Source organism: Mobula hypostoma, chromosome 12, assembly GCF_963921235.1.
Source record: "Mobula hypostoma chromosome 12, sMobHyp1.1, whole genome shotgun sequence".
Classification (NCBI taxonomy): Eukaryota; Metazoa; Chordata; class Chondrichthyes; order Myliobatiformes; family Myliobatidae; genus Mobula; species Mobula hypostoma.
The window spans coordinates 5281569-5308671 of NC_086108.1; the positions used below are offsets into that span (position 1 = coordinate 5281569).

The following is a 27103-nucleotide window of genomic DNA, read 5'->3' on the forward strand; positions in this document are numbered from 1 at the left end:
GGCTCCAATGCATAGGAGGGAGAGACAGCAGAGGGTTGTAGAGTCAGCCAGCTCAGCTCCATCACGGACACAACCCTCCTCAGCATCGAGGTCACCTTCCCTGCCGAGGAAGGAGGTGTCGGAGTCGGCTGTGTGCCGCTCGGTTCCGTGCTGGGGTGGGGTCTGGCCCCTCCCGTCAGTGCTGCCCCCTGCTGTTTGCTCCTGGGAGGACAAGCTGGATTGCGTTCATCTGCAGATGTACTTGTGCAAGATGAGGAATTGCTGTGGGCTTGTCCTTGCAGAAACATGGCTCCAGGACAATATCCAGGTACCATTCCCTTATGACACTCAGGGACTTGGACTATATATTTCTAATATTATTATTATTTTTATATATCTTTCAAGCTGTTGTAATTATTTGTGTTGTGTGTGGCTGTGGGTACTGTGTTTTGCAGCTTGGTCTCAGAGAAATGCTGTTTGGCTGTATTCATGGTTGAATGAAAATTAAATTGGACCTGGAGAAGTAGATGCCTCAGGAAGGCAGCATCCATCATTGAAGGCCGTCACCATGCAGGGCATGCCCTCCTCTCCTTGCTACCATAAAAAGAGGGGTGGTTATTACTGGACCTGTACTTGTTAGAGTTCAGAAGAATGTGGGGTGCTGGAGGAACTCAGCAGGCCAGGCGACATCTATGGAAAAGAGTACAGGCGACGTTTTGGGCTGAGACCCCGCTGAGTTCCTCCAGCCCTTTCAGTGTGGCTTGGATTTCCAGCATCTGCAGGTTTTCTCTTGTCTGAGATTGAGCGGAGACCTCACTGAATGTTGAAAGGCCTCACGAGAGTGGATGCAAAGAGGCTGTTTCCAGTAGTGGGGGAGTCCAGGACCAGTGGGCACAGTCTCAGAATAAAGGGACGCCCATTTGGAATGGATGTGAGGAGGATTTTCTTTAGCTGGAGAGTGGTGAGTCTGTGGAATTTGTTGCCACAGGTGGCTGCCGAGGACAGGTCATTAGGTGTATTTGAAGCAGGGGCTGATAGATTCTTGCTAAGTCAGGGTGTGAAGGGATATGGACAGAAGGCAGGAGACGGGGGCTGAAAGGGAAATGGATCGTCCATGATGAAATGGCAGAGCAGCTGCCTAATTCTGCTCCAATGTCTCACGATCTTACGTTAAACAGGAAATGAGGTAACCGAGCTGTATACAGCAAGTTCACACCATGTACTAAGAGATGAACAATAACGTGGCCATGGTGTAGCTGATAGACCCGGTCACTCAGAAACCCAGTGACCCAGGCTCAGTCGTGACCTCCAGCGCTGTCTATGTGGAGTTTACACGCTCTGCCTGTGGATTTCTGCGTGCTCAGTTTCCTTCTGTATCCCAATGATGAGCAGGGTTGATGGGCTAATCAGCCAATGTAAATTGTCCCCAGTGTGTGTCTGAGGGGCGGAATCTGGGGAAGGAGAGGTTGTTTATCTACATTTATTTATTTGGAGTTACAGTGCAGAACAGGCCCTTTAGTTATTTATTTATCTGTCTATCTATATTTATTTATTGGGGTACAGCTGAGAATAGACCCTTCCAGCCCTTCAACCTGCACTGGCAGCGGCCCACGCGCTCACGGGGAGAACGTACAAACTCCGTACGAGCAGCGGTGGGAATCGAACCCAGCTTGCTGGTGCCTAATACTGTAACACTAATCACTACAATACTATGCCGCAAACTGGGTGCAGGTGTCCCTGCTTTTTGTAAATCAGGTTAGGGCACGGCGATCTTTGCCCCGTGCCGTCCCGGGGTGGGGCCTCATTTACTCACTCACATTCCTGGGTGGTTTGGTAGCTGGGCAGGTGGGGGGAGGAGGTTAACCCAGACGAGGCATGTAAACTGATCTTTGGCCACACTGCTTTTGGCACAGGGCCCTTGGTGAGTTGGCATTCAGATGGTGTTGTGATCAACCCCTCCCCCTCTTTAAAAAGAATTGTTAGTGGTTTCTATTTAAGAAAAAGTTCTGCCCTTCTATAAGACTGCTCACATCCAATTCAAGTTGAATTATCGTTCGACCATACAGCCGAATAAGACAGTGTACCTCTGGAGCCAAGGTGCAAAACATACACAGCGCATTCAAAATAGCGAGCACGCACACAGCCATGCAGAAAAAAACCACGTATATAACCCGAGTCCCTGAGTGACATGTCCCGCAAATTGACGGTGCAGTTCCTGGGAGTGTGCAAACATACGCACGCAATCCAGCCTGTCATTCCACCGACCGAACACCGGAGGGCAGCACCAACGGGAGCCGCCAGCCCCCAACTGAGAATGGACGCCACACTTAGCTGCCTCTGGCATCTCCACTCCTGGAGTACGGCTGCAGGCAAGCCTGTGGCTCGTGGCCTAGTCCTCGCCACGACCGAGGCCATGCAGCTCCCTCACTGTCTGTCGCGCCAAGGGAAACAGGCCTGCAGCATCTTGCATTATCGATGTCCAAAGAGAAACATCCAAGTCAACCACCCATGGTCACAATGCCTTCCCGCACCAACTCCCATGCCTTCAGTGCCACCCAGCAACACGGTCTTTGCCCAGTCCAGCACCTCTGCCAATGAACAGCTCACGGGTGGCGTAGACCTGTAATACCCAAAGTTCTTGAAGTCCGGCGTTGTCTTGCAAGTGTGAAAAAGGCATTTAACAAAGAAGAAAGGGCCCCGAGAGGCTGCCCCATCCAAACGCACCACCATCTTACCAGAAGCTCTCTTCTCTGATATCCCTCAATCCTCACAGCCGGCAAAGTACTTTGTTTGTTTATCTATGTATCTATTTATATATTTAGATTGATTCATTCATTTATTGAGATACAGCATGGAATAGGCCCTTCCATCACTTTGAGACATGCTGCCCAGCGACCCCCCGATTTAATCTTGGCCTAATCACAGGACACTTTACATTGACCAACTAACCCACCAAGCAGTACGTCTTTGGACTTTGGGAGGAAACCGGAGCACCCGGAGGAAACCCACGTGGTCATGGGGAGAACATACAAACTCCTTACAGGCAGCGACGGGAATTGAACCTGGGTCACTGGTACTGTAAAGTGTTAAATTAACCACTGTGCAACTCCGCTGCCCTGAAGTGAGGTCACATTTGTCACGTGTGAAGCATGTAGGCGGTTGTTGGGTAGCGGGGGGGTAGGGGGTGCAAATAACCCCAGCTGGTGAGGGACAACTGTAACGTTCAAGATGATTGTTGATATCTTCAAATTCTAGATTTGTATTTTTTTTTCAAGAATTGTCCCAAGTTAAGCAGCTGCCCCAGTTAACCGGAACCTACTGTAGTTAGGAACACAAGATATAGGAGCAGAATTAGGCTATTTGGCCCATCAAGTCTGCTCTGCCATTTCATAATGGCTGATCCATTTTCCCTTTCAGAAGCAATCTCCTGCCTTCTCCCCGTACCCTTCATCCTCTTACTAATCAAGAATCTGTCAACCTCTGCCTTAAATATACCCAATGACTTTGCCTCTACAACTGCCTGTGGCAACAAGTTCCACAGATTCACCACCCTCTGGCTAAAATGGTGGTTGATAGATTCCTGATTAGCCAGGGCGTGAAAGGTTTCGAGGAGAAGGTAGGGGGATGGGGTTAAGAGGGATAGTAAATCAGCCATGATGGACCAAATGGCCTAATTCTGCTCCAGTCTAAACAGCCAATATTTTTGGGCCAAGACCCATCAATAGATGATTCCCCTCCATAGATGCTGCCTGAGCAACTTGTGTGTCATGCTTCAGATTTGTACAGAATTTCTTGTGTCATTTAAGCTAGCCAGCTCCTTAAAGCTGTGTAAACTGGTGCCTGAGTGCAGGAGGGAGCGACAGGCCACAAGAGGCTGCCGATGCATATCAGAATCAGATTTAGTATCACCGCTGTGTGTCGTGAATCATTGAGGGTGTGTCTTCAGGTTCCTGTACAGTCTCCAATCACCATCTGAAATTCTGCCAACAATAGTTGTATTGTCAGCTAATTCATAGATGACATTTGAGCCGTGCCTCGTCACACAGGCATGGGTCCAGAGGGAGAGCAGGACAGTGAAATCTGGAGCGACATGCAGTTTCCTGAAGGACCTCAGCAGGTCGAGCATCGTCTGTCAGGAGGGAAGGAATTGATGAGCATTTCGGGTTGAAACCCTACATCCTGACCAGGGGAACGGGAAGTAATGGGAATTTGGTGGGGAGGGGCGGAGGATGGGGAGAATGAGGTGGAATAAAATGGGATCAGTGTAAGGGCAAAATGCTGGAGGAACTCAGCAGGTCAGGCAGCATCTGTGGAGGGGAATAAACAGTAAATGTTTCAGGCCGAGACCCTTCTTCAGGCTGGAAAGGAAGGGGGAAGATGCCAGGACCAGGACGAAGGGGGAGGGGAAGTACTGCAAGCTGGCAGGTGATAGGTGAGACCAGGTGATGAGATGGGAGGTAGATGCTCATTAGTCAGCATGGACTCGATGGGCCGAACAGCCTGTTTCTATTCTGAAAAAGTCTATAATCAACCTGATTCCATTCCCCGGCTGTCTAACATATCCAGAAAACTCCTGTACACCCACCTCGAGCAGTGAGTTCTAACCCAGCCACTTACTGAGTGAAATTGCATTTCTTTTCCTTGCCCTTTCTCAAACCCTTCTATGAGTTGACATACCATTGATCCTAGATACTGACCCCTTTAACTTATTGACCCTAGATACTGACCCCTTTAACCCATTGACCTTGGATATTGACCCCTTTAACCCACTGACCTTGGATACTGACCCCTTTAACCCATTGACCGTGGATACTGTCCCCTTTAATCTATTGACCCTGGATACTGATCCCTTTAACCCATTGACCCTGGTACTGACCCCTTTAACCCATTGACCCTGGATACCAATCCCTTTAACCCATTGACCCTGGATACCAACCCCTTTAACCCATTGACTGTGGATACTGACCCCTTTAATCTATTGACCCTGGATACTGACCCCTTTAACCCATTGACCCTGGTACTGACCCCTTTAACCCATTGACCTTGGATACCAACCCCTTTAATCCATTGACCTTGGAAGTGACCACTTCCCAATCTGTACTGTCAGTGGAAGCTGCCATTGCACTTAAAAATGAAAGATAAGCTTGATAAGCTCTCCCTTATTAGGGAGAGAGAGAAAACCTGTGGTTTGTCTAACGCCGGGTGAGACACGAAGTCTTTGGGGTAACTGCAAGTCTGTGTCTTTGCTATTGCCGAGCTCACGCTTGTGCTCGGAGGTGGTGCTGATGCGTTTTTTTTTTGCCGGTGGGGGGAGGGGGGATTGTTGCTCGCTGCCGTTTACAGGTGGGAGAGGGGAGCTGGGGGAGGACTTTGGGGTTCTCACGTTTAACTGTCATTCATTCTTTGGGGCACTTCTCTGTTTTCGTGGATGTTTGCGAAGAAAAAGCATTTCAGGATGTATATTGTATGCATTTCTCTGACATTAAATTGGACCTTTGAAGGTTTGATTTGATAGTTGTGGAGGACAAGCCGCTGGAAATATTGAAAGCAGAGATTGATAGGTTCTTGGTTAGTAAGAGCATCGAAGGTTACCGGGAAAAGGCAGGAGAATAGGGTTGAGAGAGTGGAAATATCGGCAATAATGGAGTGGCAGAGCAGACCGATGGGCCAAATGTTCTAAATCTGCTCCTGTAACTTGTGTCCTATGACTTGTCATGTGTACGTATGGTGTCATTCGTTGTTTGCGTCAACGGCCAGCACAATCCAAGGATTGCGCTAGGAGAAGCCCACAAGTGTCGCCATGATTTTGGCACCAACGTACCACACCCACAGCTTACTAACTCTAACCGGGACGTCTTTGGACTGTGAGAGGAGACTGGAGCACCTGGAGGAAACTATGTAGTCACAGGGAGAACGTACAAACTCCTTACAGACAACAGTGGGAGAACGCGCAAAATGCTAACTACTACGCACCCCTCCAGACTGTTCTTCCCCCTCAAGAGACCCTTCTCATGTTTCATTCCTTCCTATGAAGGAGGCCATTTGGACCATCAGGTCTCTGCTAGCACTGACCAATCCGATCAATCCCTCCCCAGCTTACATTCCTGTACTGGGTGACGGAGCGGAGATACATCAAAGGAGTTTTAAGGCACTCCTTTCCTCCACTGGCTTGCAGGTCACCCTTGGGCGAGGTGTAGCACCTGCTTAGCCCCCGAGCAGAGTCATGTGAAACCATGGGAGCAGGTGGTGGATGGTCGTATGAGCAGCCGGTGCAGATCACAAGTCCTGGTTGTGTGACCACTGACACCAGGCAGACAATCTCTGAAGAGTATTGATAATGGCTGGGGTCACCCATCTTGTAAAGACACTGCCCAGAAGAAGGCAATGGCAAATCACTTCTGCAGAAAAGTTTTGAAGAACAATCATGGTCATGGAAAGACTGTGATTGCCCACGTCATACGACACGGTGTATGATGATGATGTCATACGACACGGCGTATAATGATGATGATAACATCCCTTCAACCTACTTGTCCAACGGCTCCACGACTAATCACCGTCTGTTACGGTGGGGGTGGGGGGCAGCTACTGCACCGGATTGAAATGAGCTGCAGAGGGTTGTGAACTCAGTCAGCTCCAACATGGGCACTAGTCTCCCCAGCGCCCAGGGCATCTTCAAAGAGCAATGCCTCAAACAGACACCGTCTGTCATTACTGACCCCCATCACCCAGGACATGTCCTCTTCTCATCGTTACCATCAGGGAGGAGGTACAGGAGCCTGAAGACACACACTCAACGATTCAGGAACAGCTTCTTCCCCTCTGCCATCAGATTTCTGAATGGACATTGAACCCATGAACACTACCTCACTACTTTTTATTTCTATTTTTGCACTAGTTATTTAATTTAACTATTTAATATATGCATACTTACTGAAAAAGTTACAGTTTCTTACTATTATTATGCATTGCAATGTACTGCTACCACAAAGACAACAAAGTTCATGGGATACCCAGTGATTCTCCAGTAGGGAGTGTATACAGGGTGCACCGTGGCCGGGGAAGGGGGGGTGATTAGCCTTGTCTTTCGGAGGACCAACCAGGCAGTGAAGATTCCTCACGAGCTGGGAGGGTGCTGGCGAGATATTGCCGTGCCCTTGGATCGTTTTAACTCCCCCCTCCTCCTCTGCTCGTTACAGTTCTGATCCTCGAGAAGACAGAAGATGATGACCTCACCAACAAAACCCTGAAGATCACGGACTTCGGGCTGGCACGTGAGTGGCACCGGACGACCAAGATGAGTGCGGCTGGCACCTACGCGTGGATGGCACCCGAGGTCATCAAGCTGTCCCTGTTTTCCAAGAGCAGTGACGTGTGGAGGTGAGTCACAGCCGGAGAATGAACCCAGGCCAGCGAGCAGTCCACACTGCGTCAGTGTCAGAGCACACGCGGGAGCCACTTTCTCGAGCCCCTTCCCCCATCCGCTGCACGGGCAGAACCTCCCAGTGCCATCCGTTTCAGTTCAGCTTCCCAGTCCCATTCTCATAGATCGATCCACAGTGTCCTCTACAGTCACGACGAGGCCACCCTCAGGGTGGAGGAGCAACAGCCCCTATTCACTCTGGGTAGCCTCCAACCTGATGGCATGAATCCCTCCTCCTCTCCCTCGCCCTCTTCCCCTACCCCTCCCCTATTCCCATCACCCTCACCCTCCCTCCTCCTCTCTCCCTCTCAACCCTCCCTCTTCCTCCCCCTCAACTATACTCATTCTCCCCCTCTCCCCTCTCCCTCGCCCTCTCACCTACCCCTCCCTCTCCCCTCCCCTCTTCCCCCTCTCCCTCTCTCCCTCTCCCCACTCACCCCTCTCCCCTCTTTGCCTCCTCCTCCTCCTCCCCCTCACTCCCTTCTCTCACTCTCTCCCTCCCTCACTTACACAAACACTCTCTTGCACACTTTCTCACTGACTCTCTCTCGCACACCGTTGCTGTCTGTTTCGCGCACTCTAACTCTGTCTCCCGCACACTCTCTCACTCACACTTTCTCCCTCCCAGTTTTGGAGTGCTGTTGTGGGAGCTGCTGACGGGAGAGGTGCCGTACCGGGAGATCGACGGGCTGGCCGTCGCCTACGGAGTGGCCGTGAACAAACTGACCCTTCCCATCCCTTCCACCTGTCCCGAACCCTTCGGCAAACTCATGGAAGGTAGGAGCAGGATCCGATTCTGCGGCATCCTGGAGTTGGTTTAATGTTGTCATGTGCACTGAGATACACTGAAAAGCTTTTGTTTGCCTGCTGTCCTGACTGATCATCAAAGGTTTCAGTATATCGAAGTAGTCACCTCTAGAGTACTGCACGGAAGTCTCAGGCACGTGCATAGCTAGAGTGCCCAAGACTTTTGCACAGTATGGTAGTAATTTAATGTACTGCACTGTACTGCTGCAAAAAAAAACAAACTTCGTGACAAATGTGAGTGATGATATACCTGATTCTGATCTGGGTCTCTATTGTGGACTTGGCCACACTCCCCCCTAATCAGGGTCACGTGAAGCCATGGGATCAGGTGGTGGATGGTCGTATGAGCAGCTGGTGTGGATCACAAGTCCTGGTTATGTGACCACTGACCCCAGGCAGACAGTCTCTGAGGAGTATTGATAATGGCTGGGGTCACCCGTCTTGTAAAGACACTGCCCAGAAGAAGGCAATGGCAAACCAGTTGTGTAGAAAAATTTGCCGAACAATCACGGTGGGGAGACCATGATCACCCACGTCATACGACACGGCACACGATGATGATGTCATGCATAAATTATGAGGAGACTGGATAGGGTCAATGCAAGCAGGCGTTTTCCACTTAGGTTGAGTGAGATTAGAGGTCATGGGTTAAGGGTGAAAGGTGAAATATTTAAGGGGAACATGAGGGGAAACTTGATCAGTGGGGAACAAGCTACCTTCACAAGTGGCAGATTTGGATTTGATTTCAATGTTTAAGACAGATGGGAGGGGTATGGAAGGCTATGGTCCTGGTGTAGGTCCTTGGGATAGGCAGATTTATAGTTTAGCACAGACTAGATGGGCCAAAGGGCCTGTTTCTGTGCTGTAGGGCTCTACCACTCTACTTGGAAGGTTGTCAGTACTGTGCTCGAGGCCAGCCTGAGACCAGTTTCCGGTTTATTGTCACCTACAGTACACATGTATACTGCCAAACGAAACAACGTTCCTCCAGACCAGGGTGCACAATACAGTACATATAACTCACACACAACACATATTACCACAAATAAATTAACAAATAATTAGGTGCACCACACAGTACATATAACTCACATACAGTAATATGACCACAAATAAATTAACCCATAATAAGGTACATTTACAACACGTTAAAAAGTAAAGGGTATAACGCTGCTGGTGTTTCATGTGTGCTGAGACCTGAGTGATGGCAGGGAGTTCAGTCTCACAGCCTGGGGGAAGAAACTGTTTCCCATCCTAACAGTCCTTGTCCTGATGATACGGTACCTTCTGCCTGAGGTAGGGGGTCAAAGAGATTGTTGGATGGATGGGGAGGATTATTGACAAGGGCCCTGTGTACACAGTGCTCCTGATAAATATCTCTAATGGGTGGAAGAGAGACCCTGATGATCCTCCCAGCTGTCCTCACAATCGTTTGTAGGGACTTGTGGTCAGCTGCCCTGCAATTCCCACACCAGACAGTGATGCAGCTGGTCAGGACATCCTCGATGTGCTTCTGTGAAAATTGGTTAGAATGGTGGGAGCCTCACTCACCTCAATCTCCTCAGGAAGTAGTGTTGTGATTTCATGTTGGGGAGTCGGACAGGCTGTGTATACACAGGGTGCAAATGTAAAACGATGCCCCAGCTGGCACTCAAGGCCACTGTGCTCCTCACCGCGAGTGTGTTTGCCTGCAGACTGCTGGAATTCCGACGCACACAGCAGACCGCCCTTCAGGGACATCGTCTCTCAGCTGGTGGCCATCGAGCAGTCGACCCTCTTCGAGATGCCGTTGAACTCGTTTCACTCGCTGCAGGAGGACTGGAAGCTGGAGATCCAGCAGATGTTCGACGAGCTGCGGACGAAGGAGAAGGTAGGCGGGCTTTGAGCCGGGAGCAGGCACGGGGGTCCACACTCGCTCACCCTCCAACTCGGATAGACGGTGGGTGGTCCTGGAGGAGATAGCAACAGGCTCGATCGTGTGGAGGTGCTGAGGGGTTAACGCTGGCAGAGCAGAGAAAATGGGGCAATTAAGCAAAAAGGTAATTTGGCCACTCGGGGGAGATTTCAACAGGGCGTTCGACCTGGGACTTCCTGAGGGTTCTTAGCCCAGAACACCAGTCAGAACTGAAGGATTCTTGATGGAACAGGGCTGGGGGGGGGGGGGTGAGTGGTGGCAGGGAGTTCAGTAATCTCATGCCCGACACCCCCAGGACCCTGCAGGGCTCTGAACACCGGGGACACTGCATCTCTCGTTCCCCCCACCCCCACCCCCGGACGCTGCATCACTTGTTCTCCAAGAAAACTGCATCTCTCGTCCCCCCTCCCGGACACTGTATCCCCTCCCCCGGGACACTGCACACTGCATTCCCCCCCCGGACACTGTATCCCCTCCCGGACACTGTATCCCCTCCCCCAGGACACTGCACACTGCATTCCCCCCGGACACTGCATCCCCCACCCCGGACACTGCATCCCCCCCCACAGATACTGCACCTCCCCCTCTTCCCAAGACACTGCATTCCCCCCCCGGACACTGTATGCCCCCCCAGGACACTGCACACGGCATCCCCCCCCCCCGGACACTGCATCTCCCCCCCCCCCCGGAAACTGTATCCCCCCTCCCAGGACACTGCACACTGCATCCAACCCCCCCCGGACGCTGTATCCCCCCCCCGGACACTGCACACTGCATCCCCCCCCCCGGACACTGCACCCCCTCCCGGACACTGCACCCCCCGGACACTGCACACCCCCTGGACAATGCATCCCCCACCCCGGACACTGCACACCCCCCCACCCCCGGTCACTGCACACCCCCCCAGCTCTCCCTGTGGCCGTGCCCCCCCAGGAGCTGCGGAGCTGGGAGGAGGAGCTGTGCCGGGCGGCGGTTCAGCAGAGGAACCACGAGGAGCTGCTTCGCCGCCGGGAGCAGGAGCTGGCCGAGCGGGAGATCGACATCGTCGAGCGAGAGCTGAACATTATCATGCGGCAGCTGTACCAGGAGAAGCCCCGCGTCAAAAAGCGCAAAGGCAACTTCAAGAGGAGCCGCTTGAAACTGCGGGACGGGAACCGCATCAGCTTACCGTCAGGTGGGTCCGCGACCTCGCCCATCCCCGTGCCTCAGCGAGCTACAACCGGCAATTCCGTCCTCAGTCCTGACCCGACCCTGCGCTGGAGGCAGCAACTGGCCCTTCACCCATCCCTACCCGTGCCGCGGGCTAGAACAGGCCAATCGGCCCACAATCTCCATCCCTACCCATACCGCGGGCTAGAACAGGCCAATCGGCCCACAATCTCCATCCCCACCCGTGCCGTGGGCTAGAACAGGCCAATCGGCCCACAATCTCCATCCCTACCCATACCGCGGGCTAGAACAGGCCAATCGACCCACAATCTCCATCCCTACCCATACCGCGGGCTAGAACAGGCCAATCGGCCCACAATCTCCATCCCTACCCGTACCGTGGGCTAGAACAGGCCAATCGGCCCACAATCTCCATCCCTACCCATACCGCGGGCTAGAACAGGCCAATCGGCCCACAATCTCCATCCCCACCCGTGCCGTGGGCTAGAACAGGCCAATCAGCCCACAATCTCCATCCCTACCCATACCGCGGGCTAGAACAGGCCAATCGGCCCACAATCTCCATCCCTACCCATACCGCGGGCTAGAACAGGCCAATCGGCCCACAATCTCCATCCCTACCCGTACCGTGGGCTAGAACAGGCCAATCGGCCCACAATCTCCATCCCCACCCGTACCGCGGGCTAGAACAGGCCAATCGGCCCACAATCTCCATCCCCACCCGTACCGCGGGCTAGAACAGGCCAATCGGCCCACAATCTCCATCCCCACCCGTGCCGCGGGCTAGAACAGGCCAATCGGCCCACAATCTCCATCCCTACCCGTACCGTGGGCTAGAACAGGCCAATCGGCCCACAATCTCCATCCCCACCCGTACCGCGGGCTAGAACAGGCCAATCGGCCCACAATCTCCATCCCCACCCGTACCGCGGCCTAGAACAGGCCAATCGGCCCACAATCTCCATCCCCACCCTTGCCGCGGGCTAGAACAGGCCAATCGGCCCACAATCTCCATCCCTACCCGTGCCGCGGCCTAGAACAGACCAATCGGCCCACAATCTCCATCCCTACCCGTGCCGCGGCCTAGAACAGGCCAATCGGCCCACAATCTCCATCCCTACCCGTGCCGCGGCCTAGAACAGGCCAATTGGCCCACAATCTCCATCCCTACCCACACATTGCAGGTTAGAACAGTCCAATATGCCCACAATCTCTATCCCTACCCACACACTGCAGGTTAGGACAAGCCTTTCGTCCCATAATACTTGTCCCTACCCATCAGTGCAGGCAAGAACAAGCCAATCGGCCCACAATACTCTACTGAAATAATTAACCAAGTAATTAACCAGTTAACTAAACTCATTTGTTCTGCGTAAGCCTTTTCCACTCCTGCGCTCACTGTGCAAGGTTTAAAGGGGGCCCTTGGTGGATGCCAGGGCGAATGAGTTCATCAGGCGAAGGGATCTATTTCAACAGAGCTTTTCCCATCCCTTTCCAGATCTTTTCCAGTGCCTCTCATGCCACTGAAATGTCTTACTGTCAGATTCAAAGCAGCCACCATGTGTACATGATGATCCCACAACCAGCAATGCCATGGGGGTGTCAGTCAAGGGATAAGCACTGAGCCCAGATCAGTGGGAGGGGGGGAGAATTGTCCCGCGGTCACATCTCCCCCTCTGGTTTTCAGACCAGGAAACTCTCCTGTCCCCCCCGTGTCAGTGTGCCCACTTCCTCAGCCCCTCTCCTGCGGTCCCGCCTGTGTTTGCGGCTCGAGTCCCAGGTCTGCGGAATTGAACCCACGACCTACAGAGGGCACTGGGCAGCAGGCTGAGCCTTTGCAGGTGTGTTTGTGCGGAGAATGATATTTCCTCGGTAGGAATGGACACAGTTAAATCCGAGTTTAATTATCAGGCAACCATACCCATGTATACAGCCCAACGAAGCAATGTTCCTCTGGGGCCACGGTGCAAAACACAGCACCAACAGCACACAGCACATATGGTTATGCTATGATATAGTTGTGCTTTGTGGTTGTTACTGAGGCTGATTTCTGCTTGTTCCAAAGGGTTTGAGCACAAGATCACGGTGCAGGCCTCTCCCACGGTGGACAAGAGGAAGGGGCAGGGGCAGGGACAGGGGCTCAGTGGTCTGAGTCCTCCTGGCAGCCCCCTCATCATCCCCAGACTCCGCGCCATTCGCCGTAAGTCTGCCCGTGGTTCCCACTGCCCCAGTTAAGGTGAATGGGACCCGTAAGTAACTCCAGAATCAGAAACGGGTTTATTCTCACTGATGTACGTCATGAAATTTGTTGTTTGGAGACAGGAGTACATCGCAAGGCGCAGGTGCGTAGACCAGGCAGGCATTCTGACAGAATGAGAGAGTAAACGAGGAGTAGTGAGGTAGTGTTCACGGGTTCAATGTCCATTCAGAAATCGCATGGCAAAGGGGAAGAAGCTGTTCCTGAATCGCTGAGTGCAGATCTTTAGGCTCCTGTAACTTGTTGTTCTTTCCCTCCACTAGCAGCTGGTGCTTATCACAAGTCCTGGTTATGCGACCACTGACACCAGGCGGACAATCTCTGAAAAGTGTTGATACTGGGTGGGGAAAATTGGCCAAGAACAGTCATGGTCATGGAAAGACCATGATCGCCCACATCATATAACATGGCACGTAATGATGACGTCATAAGACACAGCACAGAATGATGATGTCATACACCACAGCACATGATGATGATGATGATGATGATGACTTTGCCCCAGTGGTAGTAATGGGAAGAGGGTATGTTCTCGGGGGTGGGAGTCCTGAATGATGCATTCCGCATTTTCGTCACATCACCTGTATAACTGTTGCCGTGCCTTTGTCACAACTGCATCAATGTGTTGGGCCCAGCTCCTACGACCTTTGTTCCCCAGATCTACGTGTCTTGCTGCAGAGGGTGGGGGGCGGGGGACAGCGGGTTTGCACTGCCCTGTTGTATAACTGCGCTCGCCTAGCTGTGTTGTGGGGGTGTGGGGAGGGTTTTGCCAGTGGGGTGGGACATCTCTCTAGAACCAGACTCGCTTACTGCCTGTTACACCGCTGGTGTTTAGAGCAATAATGAAGGTCCTCCATCTCTGGTGGTGTTCAGGGCTTCCTTCATTGTGTCAGTAGTTTCCTCTCAGTTTTCACTCCTGTCAGTCACGCAAGTCCCGGGTGGAGACTCAGGAATACCATCACACTCAGGTGTAGAAGGATTCTTCATTGCTGTTTCCGTAACAGTTTTGTTTGACCAGTCAGGGTTGTTAGCCCTGAGCTGAACCCCCGAACCTGGAGGACCGGTGGACCACTCTTAGTCTGGCCTCTACCCTTTGACCTGTTTGTCCTGGGTGACCCTACCAAGAGCCAAATCATAAAGCCCTGACTCCAGACAACGTAGCTCTCTGGGTCAAGCAAGCCTCCAAAACTGCGACAAGCTAATGGTCATCTTGGCGGTCTGGCACCAGACCTCGAGGTCAGTCCCGGGAATCTCGGTCCTCTCTTTTCCGGGTTCCAGCTCAGTGCTGTTTCTGTCAATGTTGTGAGATCTGCCGAGCTGTAGGGAAGGGACTGACCCTGGAGATACTGTCCTTGTGCAGCAGCATGGGGAATTCCTAAATCCGGATCCCTGACGGGACTCCTGAGAGCACAAGGAGCAGGTGATGAGGTGGGCAAAGACAGACTGGGACACTGGCAAAACGCTAGAGGAACTCAGCAGGTCAGGACAAGACCAGACCATTCATCAAGTCTGTCTCAGCCCGAAATGTCGACTGTTTATTCAGTTCCATAGATGCCGAGTTCCTCTCGCATTTTGTGTGTGTGCGTTGCTCTGGGTTCCAGCATCTGCAAGATCTCTTGTGTTTTAGTGGCCTGGTGCACTGAGGTGAGACATGGGGCTTGTGTTCTGAGACATGGCGTGCCTCACTAATGGAGCGACACTGCCCTCTTGTGGGCACTGCAGGTGTGAACTTGAATTCCAAGTTTGTGGAACTTCCATGTAATCAACGTAATCAACATTGATTTCTATAAATGCCTGTACGTAATCACTCCCTTTTATTTCCCTTCGCTTCCCCTCCCCTGCCCTCATCATCTGCCTTCCTTTCTCCTGTGGCCCACTGTCCTCTCCTATCAGATTCCTCCTTTTCAGCCCTTTAACACTTCCACCTAACATCACACACAAAATGCTGGAGGAACTCAGCAGGTCAGACAGTGTTGATGGTCAGAGTAACACACACAAAATGCTGGAGGAACTCAGCGGGACAGACAGTGTCGATGGTCAGAGTAACACACACAAAATGCTGGAGGAACTCAGCGGGACAGACAGTGTCGATGGTCAGAGTAACACACGCAAAATGCTGGAGGAACTCAGCAGGTCAGACAGTGTCGATGGTCAGAGTAACACACACAAAATGCTGGAGGAACTCAGCAGGTCAGACAGTGTCGATGGTCAGAGTAACACACACAAAATGCTGGAGGAACTCAGCGGGTCAGACAGATCGATGGTCAGAGTAACAACACAAAATGCTGGAGGAACTCAGCAGGTCAGACAGTGTTGATGGTCAGAGTAACACACACAAAATGCTGGAGGAACTCAGCGGGACAGACAGTGTCGATGGTCAGAGTAACACACACAAAATGCTGGAGGAACTCAGCGGGACAGACAGTGTCGATGGTCAGAGTAACACACACAAAATGCTGGAGGAACTCAGCAGGTCAGACAGTGTCGATGGTCAGAGTAACACACACAAAATGCTGGAGGAACTCAGCAGGTCAGACAGTGTCGATGGTCAGAGTAACACACACAAAATGCTGGAGGAACTCAGCGGGTCAGACAGATCGATGGTCAGAGTAACAACACAAAATGCTGGAGGAACTCAGCAGGTCAGACAGTGTCGATGGTCAGAGTAACACACACAAAATGCTGGAGGAACTCAGCGGGACAGACAGTGTCGATGGTCAGAGTAACACACACAAAATGCTGGAGGAACTCAGCGGGACAGACAGTGTCGATGGTCAGAGTAACACACACAAAATGCTGGAGGAACTCAGCAGGTCAGACAGTGTCGATGGTCAGAGTAACACACACAAAATGCTGGAGGAACTCAGCAGGTCAGACAGTGTCGATGGTCAGAGTAACACACACAAAATGCTGGAGGAACTCAGCGGGTCAGACAGATCGATGGTCAGAGTAACAACACAAAATGCTGGAGGAACTCAGCAGGTCAGACAGTGTCGATGGTCAGAGTAACACACACAAAATGCTGGAGGAACTCAGCGGGTCAGACAGTGTCGATGGTCAGAGTAACACACACAAAATGCTGGAGGAACTCAGCAGGTCAGACAGTGTCGATGGTCAGAGTAACACACACACAAAATGTTGGAGGAACTCAGCAGGACAGACAGTGTCGATGGTCAGAGTAACACACACAAAATGCTGGAGGAACTCAGCAGGTCAGACAGTGTCGATGGTCAGAGTAACACACACAAAATGCTGGAGGAACTCAGCGGGACAGACAGTGTCGATGGTCAGAGTAACACACACAAAATGCCGGAGGAACTCAGCAGGTCAGACAGTGTCGATGGTCAGAGTAACACACACAAAATGCTGGAGGAACTCAGCAGGTCAGACAGTGTCGATGGTCAGAGTAACACACACAAAATGCTGGAGGAACTCAGCGGGACAGACAGTGTCGATGGTCAGAGTAACACACACAAAATGCCGGAGGAACTCAGCAGGTCAGACAGTGTCGATGGTCAGAGTAACACACACAAAATGCTGGAGGAACTCAGCGGGTCAGACAGATCGATGGTCAGAGTAACACACACAAAATGCTGGAGGAACTCAGCAGGTCAGACAGTGTCGATGGTCAGAGTAACACACACAAAATGCTGGAGGAACTCAGCGGGACAGACAGTGTTGATGGTCAGAGTAACACACACAAAATGCTGGAGGAACTCAGCAGGTCAGGCAGCGTCTCTGGGAAAAGTTGACGTTTTGGGCGTTGCTCGGATTTCCAGCATCCGCTGATGTTCTCTAGTTTGTGGTTTGACCTCTTCCACCTGTCACCTCCCAACTTCTCACATCCCCCCCCTCACCCACTCACCCTCCACCTCACCTGGTCTCACTTATCACCTAACATCTTGTACGCCTTCCCCTCTTGCTCCTTCGTATTCTCTGGTCTGCCGCCTTCCTGATGGGGAGTCTCGGCCCAAAGCATCGACTGTTTATTCCTCTCCATAGGTGCTGCCTGACCGCGCCCCCCCCCATTTGTGTGTGTGTTGCTCTGGAATCCTCACCTGCACTTCAAGTACACGTTAACAGGGACACACACACCTCCTGTACCGTAGAAAGTGGCCACTGCGTGGATGTTTGTGGTCTTCAGCTGCTAGAGCACTCCAGACCTGCACACCACTGCCGTAACGCCTGATTGATTGAGTTCCTGTCGGCTTGAACCCGTCTGGCCATTCTCCTCTGACCTCTCTCATTGATTAAGCACTTTCACCACAGACCTGCCACTCACTAGATTTTGTTTTTTTGCACTGTTCTCTGTAAACTGTAGAGCAGGAGTTCCCAACCTGGGGTCCACAGACTCCTCAGCTAATGGTGGCGGTCCATGGCATGAGAAAGGTTGGGAACCCCTGACTCTGGAGACTGTTGTGTGGAAAAATCCCAGCAGATCAGCCTTTTCTGAGATCCTTAAACAAACTCCCCCACCCCCAGTCTGCCACCAACAATCAATCATTCCACGGTCAAAGTCACTCTGATCACATTTCTTCCCCATTCTGACGTTTGGCCTGAACAACAACTGAACCTCTTGACCATGTCGGCATGCTTTTATGCACTGAGCAGCTGCCATATGATTGATTAATTAGATATTTGCATTAATAAGCAGGTGTACCTAGCAAAGTGGTCACTGAGAGTAAGTTATCATAAAATGACATAAATTACACAACAGAAAACGGATCCCACCAGCAAACATATCTTTACTTCCCCCCCACCCCTGCTTTCCGCAGGGATCACTCCCTCTGTGATTCCCTTGTCCATTTGTCCCTCCCCACTTCTAGCCGAAGTGCTACCCCTGCCCAATCACCTCCATTCAGGCCCCAAACAGCCCCTCCAGGTGAGGCAGCACCCCACCTGCGAAGCTGCTGGGGTTGTCTGTCTTGTCCGATGCTCCTGGTGCGGCCTCCTCTGCTTTGGTGAGACCCATCGTCATAAATTGAGGACCACTTCATCGAGTATCTTTGCTTCATCTGCCAGAAGTGGAACTTACTTGTGGTGAATCATTTTAATTCCCATTCCAACACTTCAGTCCCCATTGTGCCAAGATGAGGTGAACCTCAGGGTGGAGGAGCAACACCTTATATTCCACCTGGGTAGCCTCCAAACTGATGGCATGAACGTCGATTTCTCCTTCCAGTGAACCAATTTCCCTCTTCCACTATTCCTCACTCTGGCCTCTTACCTCTTCTCACCTGCCTATCACCTCCCTGGGTCCTCTCTTTCTTCCCATTCTCCTATCGTCTACTGTCCTCTCCTATCAGATCCCTTCCTCTTCAGGCCCTTATCTTTCCTACCCACCTGGTTTCACCCATCACCTAGCTATCCTCCTTCCCCCTACCCCCCCCCCCACATTTTTATTCTGGCATCTTCTCCTTCCTTTCCAGTCCTGAAGAAGGGTCTCAGCCCGAAACGTCGACTATCTACTCTTTTCTATAGATGCTGCCTGATCTGCTGGGTTCCTCCAGCGTTTTGTGTGTGTTGCTTTGAATTTCCAGCATTTGCAGACTTTCTCGTGTTTAACATGACATTATGATTTGACAGATTAGGATAAAGGGCAAGAAAGTGGCAAATAGAAACATAGGAACATAGAAAACCTACAGCCCAATACAGGCCCTTCGGCCCACAAAGTTGTGCCGAACATGTCCCTACCTTAGAAATTACTGGGCTTACCTATAGCCCTCTATTTCTCTAAGCTTCATGTACTTATCCAAAAGTCTCTTAAAAGACCCTGTCGTATCCGCCTCCACCACCGTTGCCGGTAGCCCATTCCACACACTCACCACTCTCTGAGTAAAAAACTTACCCCTGACATCTCCTCTGTACCTACTCCCCGGCACCTTAAACCTGTGTCCTCTTGTGGCAACCATTTCATCCCTGAGAAAAAGCCTCTGACTATCCACACGATCAATGCCTCTCATCATCTTATACACCTCTATCAGGTCACCTCTCATCCTCCGTCACTCCAAGGAGAAAAGGCCGAGTTCACTCTACCTATTCTGATATGGCATGCTCCCCAATCCAGGCAACATCCTTGTAAATCTCCTCTGCACCCTTTCTATAGTTTCCATATCCTCCCTGTAGTGAGGCGACTAGAAATGAACACAGTACTCCAGGTGGGGTCTGACCAGGATCCTCTATAGCTGCAACATTACCTCTCGGCTCCTAAATGAAATACAATGTTGGAAAATGCATGGTCATGCACTTTGGTAGTAGAAATAAATATGTGAACTATTTTCTACATGGGGAGAAAATCCAGGAATCTGAGATGCAGAGGGACTTGGGAGTCCTTGTGCAGAACACCCTGAAGGTTAACTTACAGGTTGAGTCAGTGGTGAGGAAGGCAAATGCCATGTTGACATTCATTTCAATAGGTCCAGAATACAAGAGCAAGGATGTGATACTGAGGCTTTATAAGGCACTGGTGAGGCCTCACCTTGAGTATTATGAACAATTTTGGTTCCCTCATCTTAGAAAAGATGTGCTGGCATTGGGGAGGGTTCAGAAGAGGTTCTCAAGGATGATTCCAGGAATGAAAGGGTTATCATAGGAGGATCGTTTGATGGCTCTGGGTCTGTACTCACTGGAATTCAGAAGGATGAGGGGAGGATCTCATTGAAATCTTTCAAATGTTGAAAGGCCTAGACAGAGTAGATGTGGAAAGAATGTTTACAGTCTAGGAATAGAGGGCACAGCCTCAGGATAGAGGGCGCCATTTCAAAACAGAGATGCGGAAAAATTTTGTTAACCAGAGGATGCTGAATTTGTGGAATTTGTTACCACATGCAGCTGTGGAGGCCAGGTTGTTTGGGTGTATTTAAGGCAGAGATTGATAGGTTCTTGATTGGACATGGCATCAAAAGTTACAGGGAGATGGCTGGGAACTGGGGTTGAGGAGATTAAATAAGAGGGTCAGCCATGATTGAATGGTGGAGCAGACTCAATGGGCCAGATGGCCTAATTCTGCTCTTGTGTCTTATGGTCTTATGGTGTCAGCAGGTGATGGCTGATAACTGTGGTCCACGGGTCCAATGAAGGCTGGAGGCCCAGCCTGTACAGTGTTTGGAGGACTGTCTGTGTGTGTGGGTAGATGGGAGGGAGGAAGGGGCTCGTTTTGTTGCTGCTGAACACCGTGGACACACTAAGTTGGCGCCGGAATGTGTGGTGACACTAGCGGACTGCCCCCAGCACGTCCTTGATTTGTGTTGGTTGTGAATGCAATGGTGCTTTTCACCATATGTTTGATGTACACGGGATATAAATCTGAATCTGCACCTGAATGTTTGTGCAAACTGAGGTAGGCATAATCCGATGGAGAGGGAGGGATTTTCAGGTTGAGGGCAGTGGAAAGAAGCCATTGTTGAATGGTCCCAGAATGCACCTGAACACTTAACAGCCGACAAGGTATTTCATAACCTGTCAAAGCTGAGGCATTGTGGGAAATTCTGTAAGTGTCAACACCGTGGCATTGTGGGAAATTCTGCAGCATCCAATATCAAAGACCCCCATCCAGGCCTTGCTGTCTTCTCACCACTGCTACCATTGGGCAGGAGCCTCAGGTCCCACACCACCAGGTTCAGGAACAGTTACTACCCCACAACCATCAGGCTCCTGAACCAGTGTGGATAACTTCACTCACCACAATGAGCCTCAGGTCCCACACCACCAGGTTCAGGAACAGTTATTACCCCACAACCATCAGGCTCCTGAACCAGTGTGGATAACTTCACTCACCACAATGAGCCTCAGGTCCTACACCACCAGGTTCAGGAACAGTTATTACCCCACAACCATCAGGCTCCTGAACCAGTGTGGATAACTTCACTCACCACAATGAGCCTCAGGTCCCACACCACCAGGTTCAGGAACAGTTATTACCCCACAACCATCAGGCTCCTGAACCAGTGTGGATAACTTCACTCACCACAATGAGCCTCAGGTCCCAGACCACCAGGTTCAGGAATAGTTATTACCCCACAACCATCAGGCTCCTGAACCAGTGTGGATAACTTCACTCACCACAACTCTGAACTGATTCCACAACCTACGGACTCATTTTCAAGGACTCTTCATCTCAGGTTCTTGATATTTGCGGGTAAAGCTTTCTCGCTATTGAGCACGTCTGCACAAAACACTGTCTTTACAAGGCGGGTGACCCCAGCCATTATCAATACTCTTCAGAAATTCAAGCAACACACATCAAAGTTGCTGGTGAACGCAGCAGGCCAGGCAGCATCTCTAGGAAGAGGTACAGTCGACGTTTCGGGCCGAGACCCTTCGTCAGGACTAACTGAAAGAAGAGCTAGTAAGAGATTTGAGAGGGGGAGGGGGAGATCCAAAATGATAGGAGGAGGGGGAGGGGTGGAGCCAAGAGCTGGACAGGTGATTGGCAAAAGGGATATGAGAGGATCATGGGACAGGAGGCCCAGGGAGAAAGAAAAGGGAGAGGGGGGGAAATACCCAGAGGATGGGCAAGGGGTATAGTGAGAGGGACAGAGGGAGAAAAAGGAGAGAGAGAAAAAGAATGTGTGTATATAAATAAATACCGGATGGGGTATGAGGGGGAGGTGGGGCACCAGCGGAAGTCTGAGAAGTCAAGGCACTTCACCTGTGAGTCAGCTGGGGTGATATACTGCGTCCAGTGCTCCCGATGTGCCTTGACTTCTTAAACTTCTGCTAATGTCCCACCTCCCCCTCGTACCCCGTCTGTTATAGTGAGACGGAGTGCCTTATATCTCTCTGGAGTAATTATAATTACAATAATTTATTTATTCATCACTTTTAATACAGACGATGTAGTTCAAAGTGTTTTACAAAGTGCAATCATCCATGGAGGGAACAAAGAGTCAACATTTTGGGCCAAGACTCTTCATCAGTCTCTCAGCCCAAACGTCAATTGTTTATTCCTGTCCGTAGATGCTGCCTGACCTGCTCAGTTCCTCCAGCATTTAGATGCTCAGTGTATTGCTCTGGATTTCCAAGCATTTGCAGAATCTCTTGTGTTTATGGAAGGCTGGAGGAATTCAGTGGGTCGCGTGGCATCTCAAAGTTCAAAGAAGTTCAAAATACTTTTATTATCAAAAAGTAGGTATTCAACCTTGAGATTCACCTCCTTACAGGCAGCCACAAAACCAAGAAACCCAATAGAACCCATTACAAAATAGAAGTCTGTCAAACACCCAGTGTGCGGAGAAAAAAAAACACAAATTGTGCAAACAGTAAGAGTGAGCAAAGATCATTCAGAACTGAAGTTCAGGAAAGTGATTCCATAGCCACGAAGCCGGCAGCCCGATAGCTGCAGGCCGCAGCCTCGGTTCAGCGCAGAGACGAGTGAAGTTCATGGAGAGACGAGCTGAACAGTCCCATCCCTCGCCTGCAGCCCCTGACCTTTCCAATCTGGCCCGGTGCTTAAATCGTCCAAACCTGATGTCGTTCCTCACTCTGAGACCCAGGTCCTGCTGCTTCAATATGCTGTCAGGCCTGGGCCCTGCCGCCTCGATTCGACCATTGACATTTGAGGCTGGGACCCTTTATCTCGACTGAAAACACCCACAAGACAAAGGAGCAGACTTAGGTCATTCAACCTATCGAGTCTACTCTGCCACTTGCTTCCCACAGATGCTGCCTGATCTGCTGAGTTCCTCCTGCATCTTGTCTTGTGTTCCTGAGGAAACGTTCAGCTATCACACATGGCAGTGAGCATATAACACTGGATAACACATTTTTTTCAAAAGGGTTGCTTCCTCAGAATTTTTTTTTGTTAATGATAGACCGCTTGAAGCTGAACACAAATATAATTTCAGACCACCTGCACCACAGAGGAATTTGGAGAAATGAGAAATTAACTTTTATTGAATATAATGTGTTTAATTGCATAACAGTGTTGTCACTTTGCAATAGTTCAACCGAGCTAAAAATGTTTGGTTGTACTCAGTTTCTGAGTCTCGCTTAAGTGTCCGACAATAATCAGCCAGCATTGATGGATTCCAGTTGCCCTGATACCGTTTCTCCATGACCGCAATGTCCTGGTGAAATCTTTCACCATGCTCGTCACTGACAGCGCCAAGATTTGCAGGGAAGGAGTCTAAATGGGAATGCAGAAAACAAATCGTTAGTGACATGTTGCACTTCATGGTTTTGTATGCTTGAAGCATGCTTTCAACCAGCTGCATGTAGTTTGGTGCTCCGTAGTTGCCAAGAAAACTTTCAACAACTTTAGTGCCTTCCATGTGATTTTCTCCGGTCCCACTAAAAGTTCTTCGAATTGCCTGTCACTGATGACCTCCTGACTTGTGGACCAACAAAAATGCCTTCCTTAATCTTAGCATCAGTTATTCTGATTTGAATTATGAATTGAAATAACAAATATAGGCGATTTAAAAAAATAATGGTGCGTGATAGGGAAATTTTCCTGGTGATTTTCCCAGAAGTATTCAGGAAGCAAAATCTTTTTTGTCCAGTGTTAACGGCTTCAGTTAAAGGCAAAATATCCGGTGAACTCGCCTGTGAGATTGCAGCCATGAATTTCTCAGTGTCCACCCGCAAGGTCAGATAATTCCTCACCTGAAAGGCCACATCAGTAACACTGCAGCCCTGGCGCCCAGAGTTTGACGTGTGAGGGTCGGGGAGCTGGACGTGAACCCACGATCTGCTGCCCGTGGGCGAAGGCGTGACCCACGGGGCTGCGATGTCAGCGAGGGGTGCTGCGGCCTGGTGCGTGACTGTGTTGTTTCCCATTTGGCAGTGACTCCGGGCGAGGGCTGCCAGACCTGGGGCCGGACTGCGGTGTACAAGCACGAGGAGCTCGAGGGCCACAAAAAGAAGGGGAGAACGTGGGGGCCCAGCTCAACTCAGCCAAAGGAGCGGCTTGGCGGTGAGGAGAGGTGAGTTCTTCAGGAAGGCCAATGCAATGTTGACAAGTACTGAACATAAACCAGCGTTAGAGGTGATGAGAGGCACAGGTTGGGTGGACAGCCAGGGACGTTTTCCCAGGGCCAAAATGGCTTACACCAGGGAGCATAATGTTAAGGTGATTGGAGGAAAGAATAGGAGAGGATGTCAGAGATAGTTTTTTTTAACACAGAGAGTGGTAGGTGTGTGGGGCACCCTGCCAGAGTTTGTAGAGTCAGATACATTAGGGACGTTTAAGGAACCTGGAGGACCGGTGGACCACTCTTAGTCTGGCCTCTACGCTTTGACCTGCTTGGCATGGGTGACCCTACCAGGAGCCAAAGCACAAGACCCTGACTCCAGCCAACGTAGCTCTCCGGGTCATTGAGGCATGCAAAGCCTTCAAACCCTACGACGAGGTTGTGGTCCTCTTGGAGCTTATAGTAGAGTGGGTAACAGAAATTGGTCCTTACAGAATTCACAAATAACCACCAAAAATCAGGGCGGTGGAATAAAAAATTGCCCTAGTGTGGCCCTGTGGGCCCGATTTCTCACTGGTGTTGCTAACCGAAGGGTCGCAGGGAGCTGGAGCGTCGAGACAGCGGGTGTGGCTGTCAGAGGCCTCTCCACAGGTGATCGCTGTGGTAGGAGTGATATCTCTCCCTCTCCCTGTCTCCCCCTCTCCCCCTCTCCCCGTCTCCCTCCCTCCTTCCCTCCACCCAAGTCTCGAGTCAGCGGGACTCAAAATGAAAGCAGCGCTACGGACTGTAACATGGAAACAGCGACTGTTTGTCTCCCCTCTCACTGTGGAAGCGGTGATATCTGTCTCTCCCCTGTCAGTGAGAGAGAGGGCCTGTGGGATAGTGAACTGTTGGGATGAACAGTTAGTTTTTGATGGACTGCAGACCATGGTCTCTCCTTGGGACTGTGCTGGTGCTTGTAGGGTGGCTGGTGGGAATGGTGATGTTTTACGCTAGAATAAGTGGGGGGAGGGGAGGGTTGATGCTTTGCTGTTTCTTGTGCTGGGGGGGGTTCGGGGTTCTAACTCTTTCTGTCTTTTGGGTTTTTTTTCTGTTTCATGGATGTCTGTGGAGAGTAAGAGTTTCAGGTTATATATTGTATACGTTCCCTGATATTAAATTGAACCGTTGAACCATATGAAATTTATGGGGTCGGGATTGGAGGTAAACAAACAGAAACTTATTTTTTTCAACTTGTGTTTTTAAATGGACCTGCAGAGAACTTGACTTTGTGTTATCAGAATCAGACTTAATATCACTGATGTATGTCGTGAAATGTGTTGTCTTTGTGGCAGACCCGCTTTGAAATACATGATCATATAGAGAAAAAAATTAAAAATAAGCAAGTAAGTCAGTAAATCATTACAGTAAGTATATATTTGTATATTAAATAGTTAAATTAAAGATAGTGCAAAAACAGAAATAAAAAGTAGTGAGGTAGTGTCAGTGGATTCAATGTCCATTCAGGAATCGGATGGCAGAGGGGAAGATGCTGTTCCTGAATCACTGAGTGTGGGTCTTCAGGCTTCTGTACCCCCTCCCCAAAAAAAAAGCTTTTGACTGTAATGTAACCGGACTACAGCGTCATCAATCAGGGTTCAGTCCCCACCGTTGTCTGTCGGGGGTTTGCACGTTCTCCCCGTGACCACACGGGTTTCGTCCGGGTGCTCCAGTTTCCTGCCACATTCCAAAGACATACGGGTTAGGATTAGTAACATGGGTATTGGTGTGATGGCATCGGACACTTGGGGGCAGAGTTCGTTGTTGGCGCTGTTGGGCGTATTCTGGAGTTAGAGTATAAACCAAATGCTAATTGCAACAGGAACCAGTCTTCAGGCCTGAATGATTGTAGATGGAATTTAAAATGGAGCTCAGATCAGTGGTGTTCCTGGACTTGATTACAAAGCAGGAAGCACTCCGTTGACCTGAGATGACTGCTTATGCATGAATGCAGCTCAGAGAGAACAGTAATTAACATTCAAAATGCCGGGGGAACTCATTAAGAGAACATTCGCTTTAGTCACCATGTGTACATGGAAACATACAGTGAAATGTGTCATAAAACAACAGTCTGCAGATGTGCTGGGGGCAGATCACAATATTGCCACACTTCCGGCAGGTCAGGCAGCATCTACGGAGGTGAATGCTAAACACCAGAGAGTCTCCAGATGCTGGGAATCTTGAGCGACACACACAAAACGCTGGAGGAACTCAGCAGGTCAGGCAGCATCTACGGAAATGAATAAACAGGCGATGTTTTGGGCTGAGAGTCACAAAGAAGGGATCCACTCTGAAACGTCGACGGTTTATTCATCTCCATGGACGCTGCCTGACCTGCTGAGTTTCTCCAGCGTTTTGTGTGTGTTCCCAGCGCTGAATAAACAGTTGATGTTTCAGGCTGAAAGGAATTAGTTTATTATTGTCATCTTTACTGAGATATAGTGAAAGGTTTTTGGTTGCATGCCATCCAGACAGAATATTTCACACGTAGGACTATAGGACATGGGAGCAGAATTAGGCTACTTGGCCCATTGAGTCTGCTCTACCATTCTATCATAGCTGTTTTATTTTCCCTCTCAGCCCCATTCTCCTGCCTTCTC

General features: G+C 50.5%; 1 protein-coding gene across 1 annotated transcript in view; it reads left to right on the forward strand.

The window, feature by feature from the left end:
• The window catches only part of map3k10 (mitogen-activated protein kinase kinase kinase 10), a 106177-nt gene that overhangs the window by 64616 nt on the left and 14458 nt on the right, over positions 1–27103 (forward strand). Inside the window, exons 2-7 of the mRNA XM_063063529.1 lie at positions 7179–7359; positions 8031–8179; positions 9904–10079; positions 11058–11298; positions 13360–13494; positions 24338–24476. Of these exons, the coding sequence (XP_062919599.1) occupies positions 7179–7359; positions 8031–8179; positions 9904–10079; positions 11058–11298; positions 13360–13494; positions 24338–24476 (1021 nt within the window). The remainder of the gene's footprint in view (positions 1–7178; positions 7360–8030; positions 8180–9903; positions 10080–11057; positions 11299–13359; positions 13495–24337; positions 24477–27103) is intronic.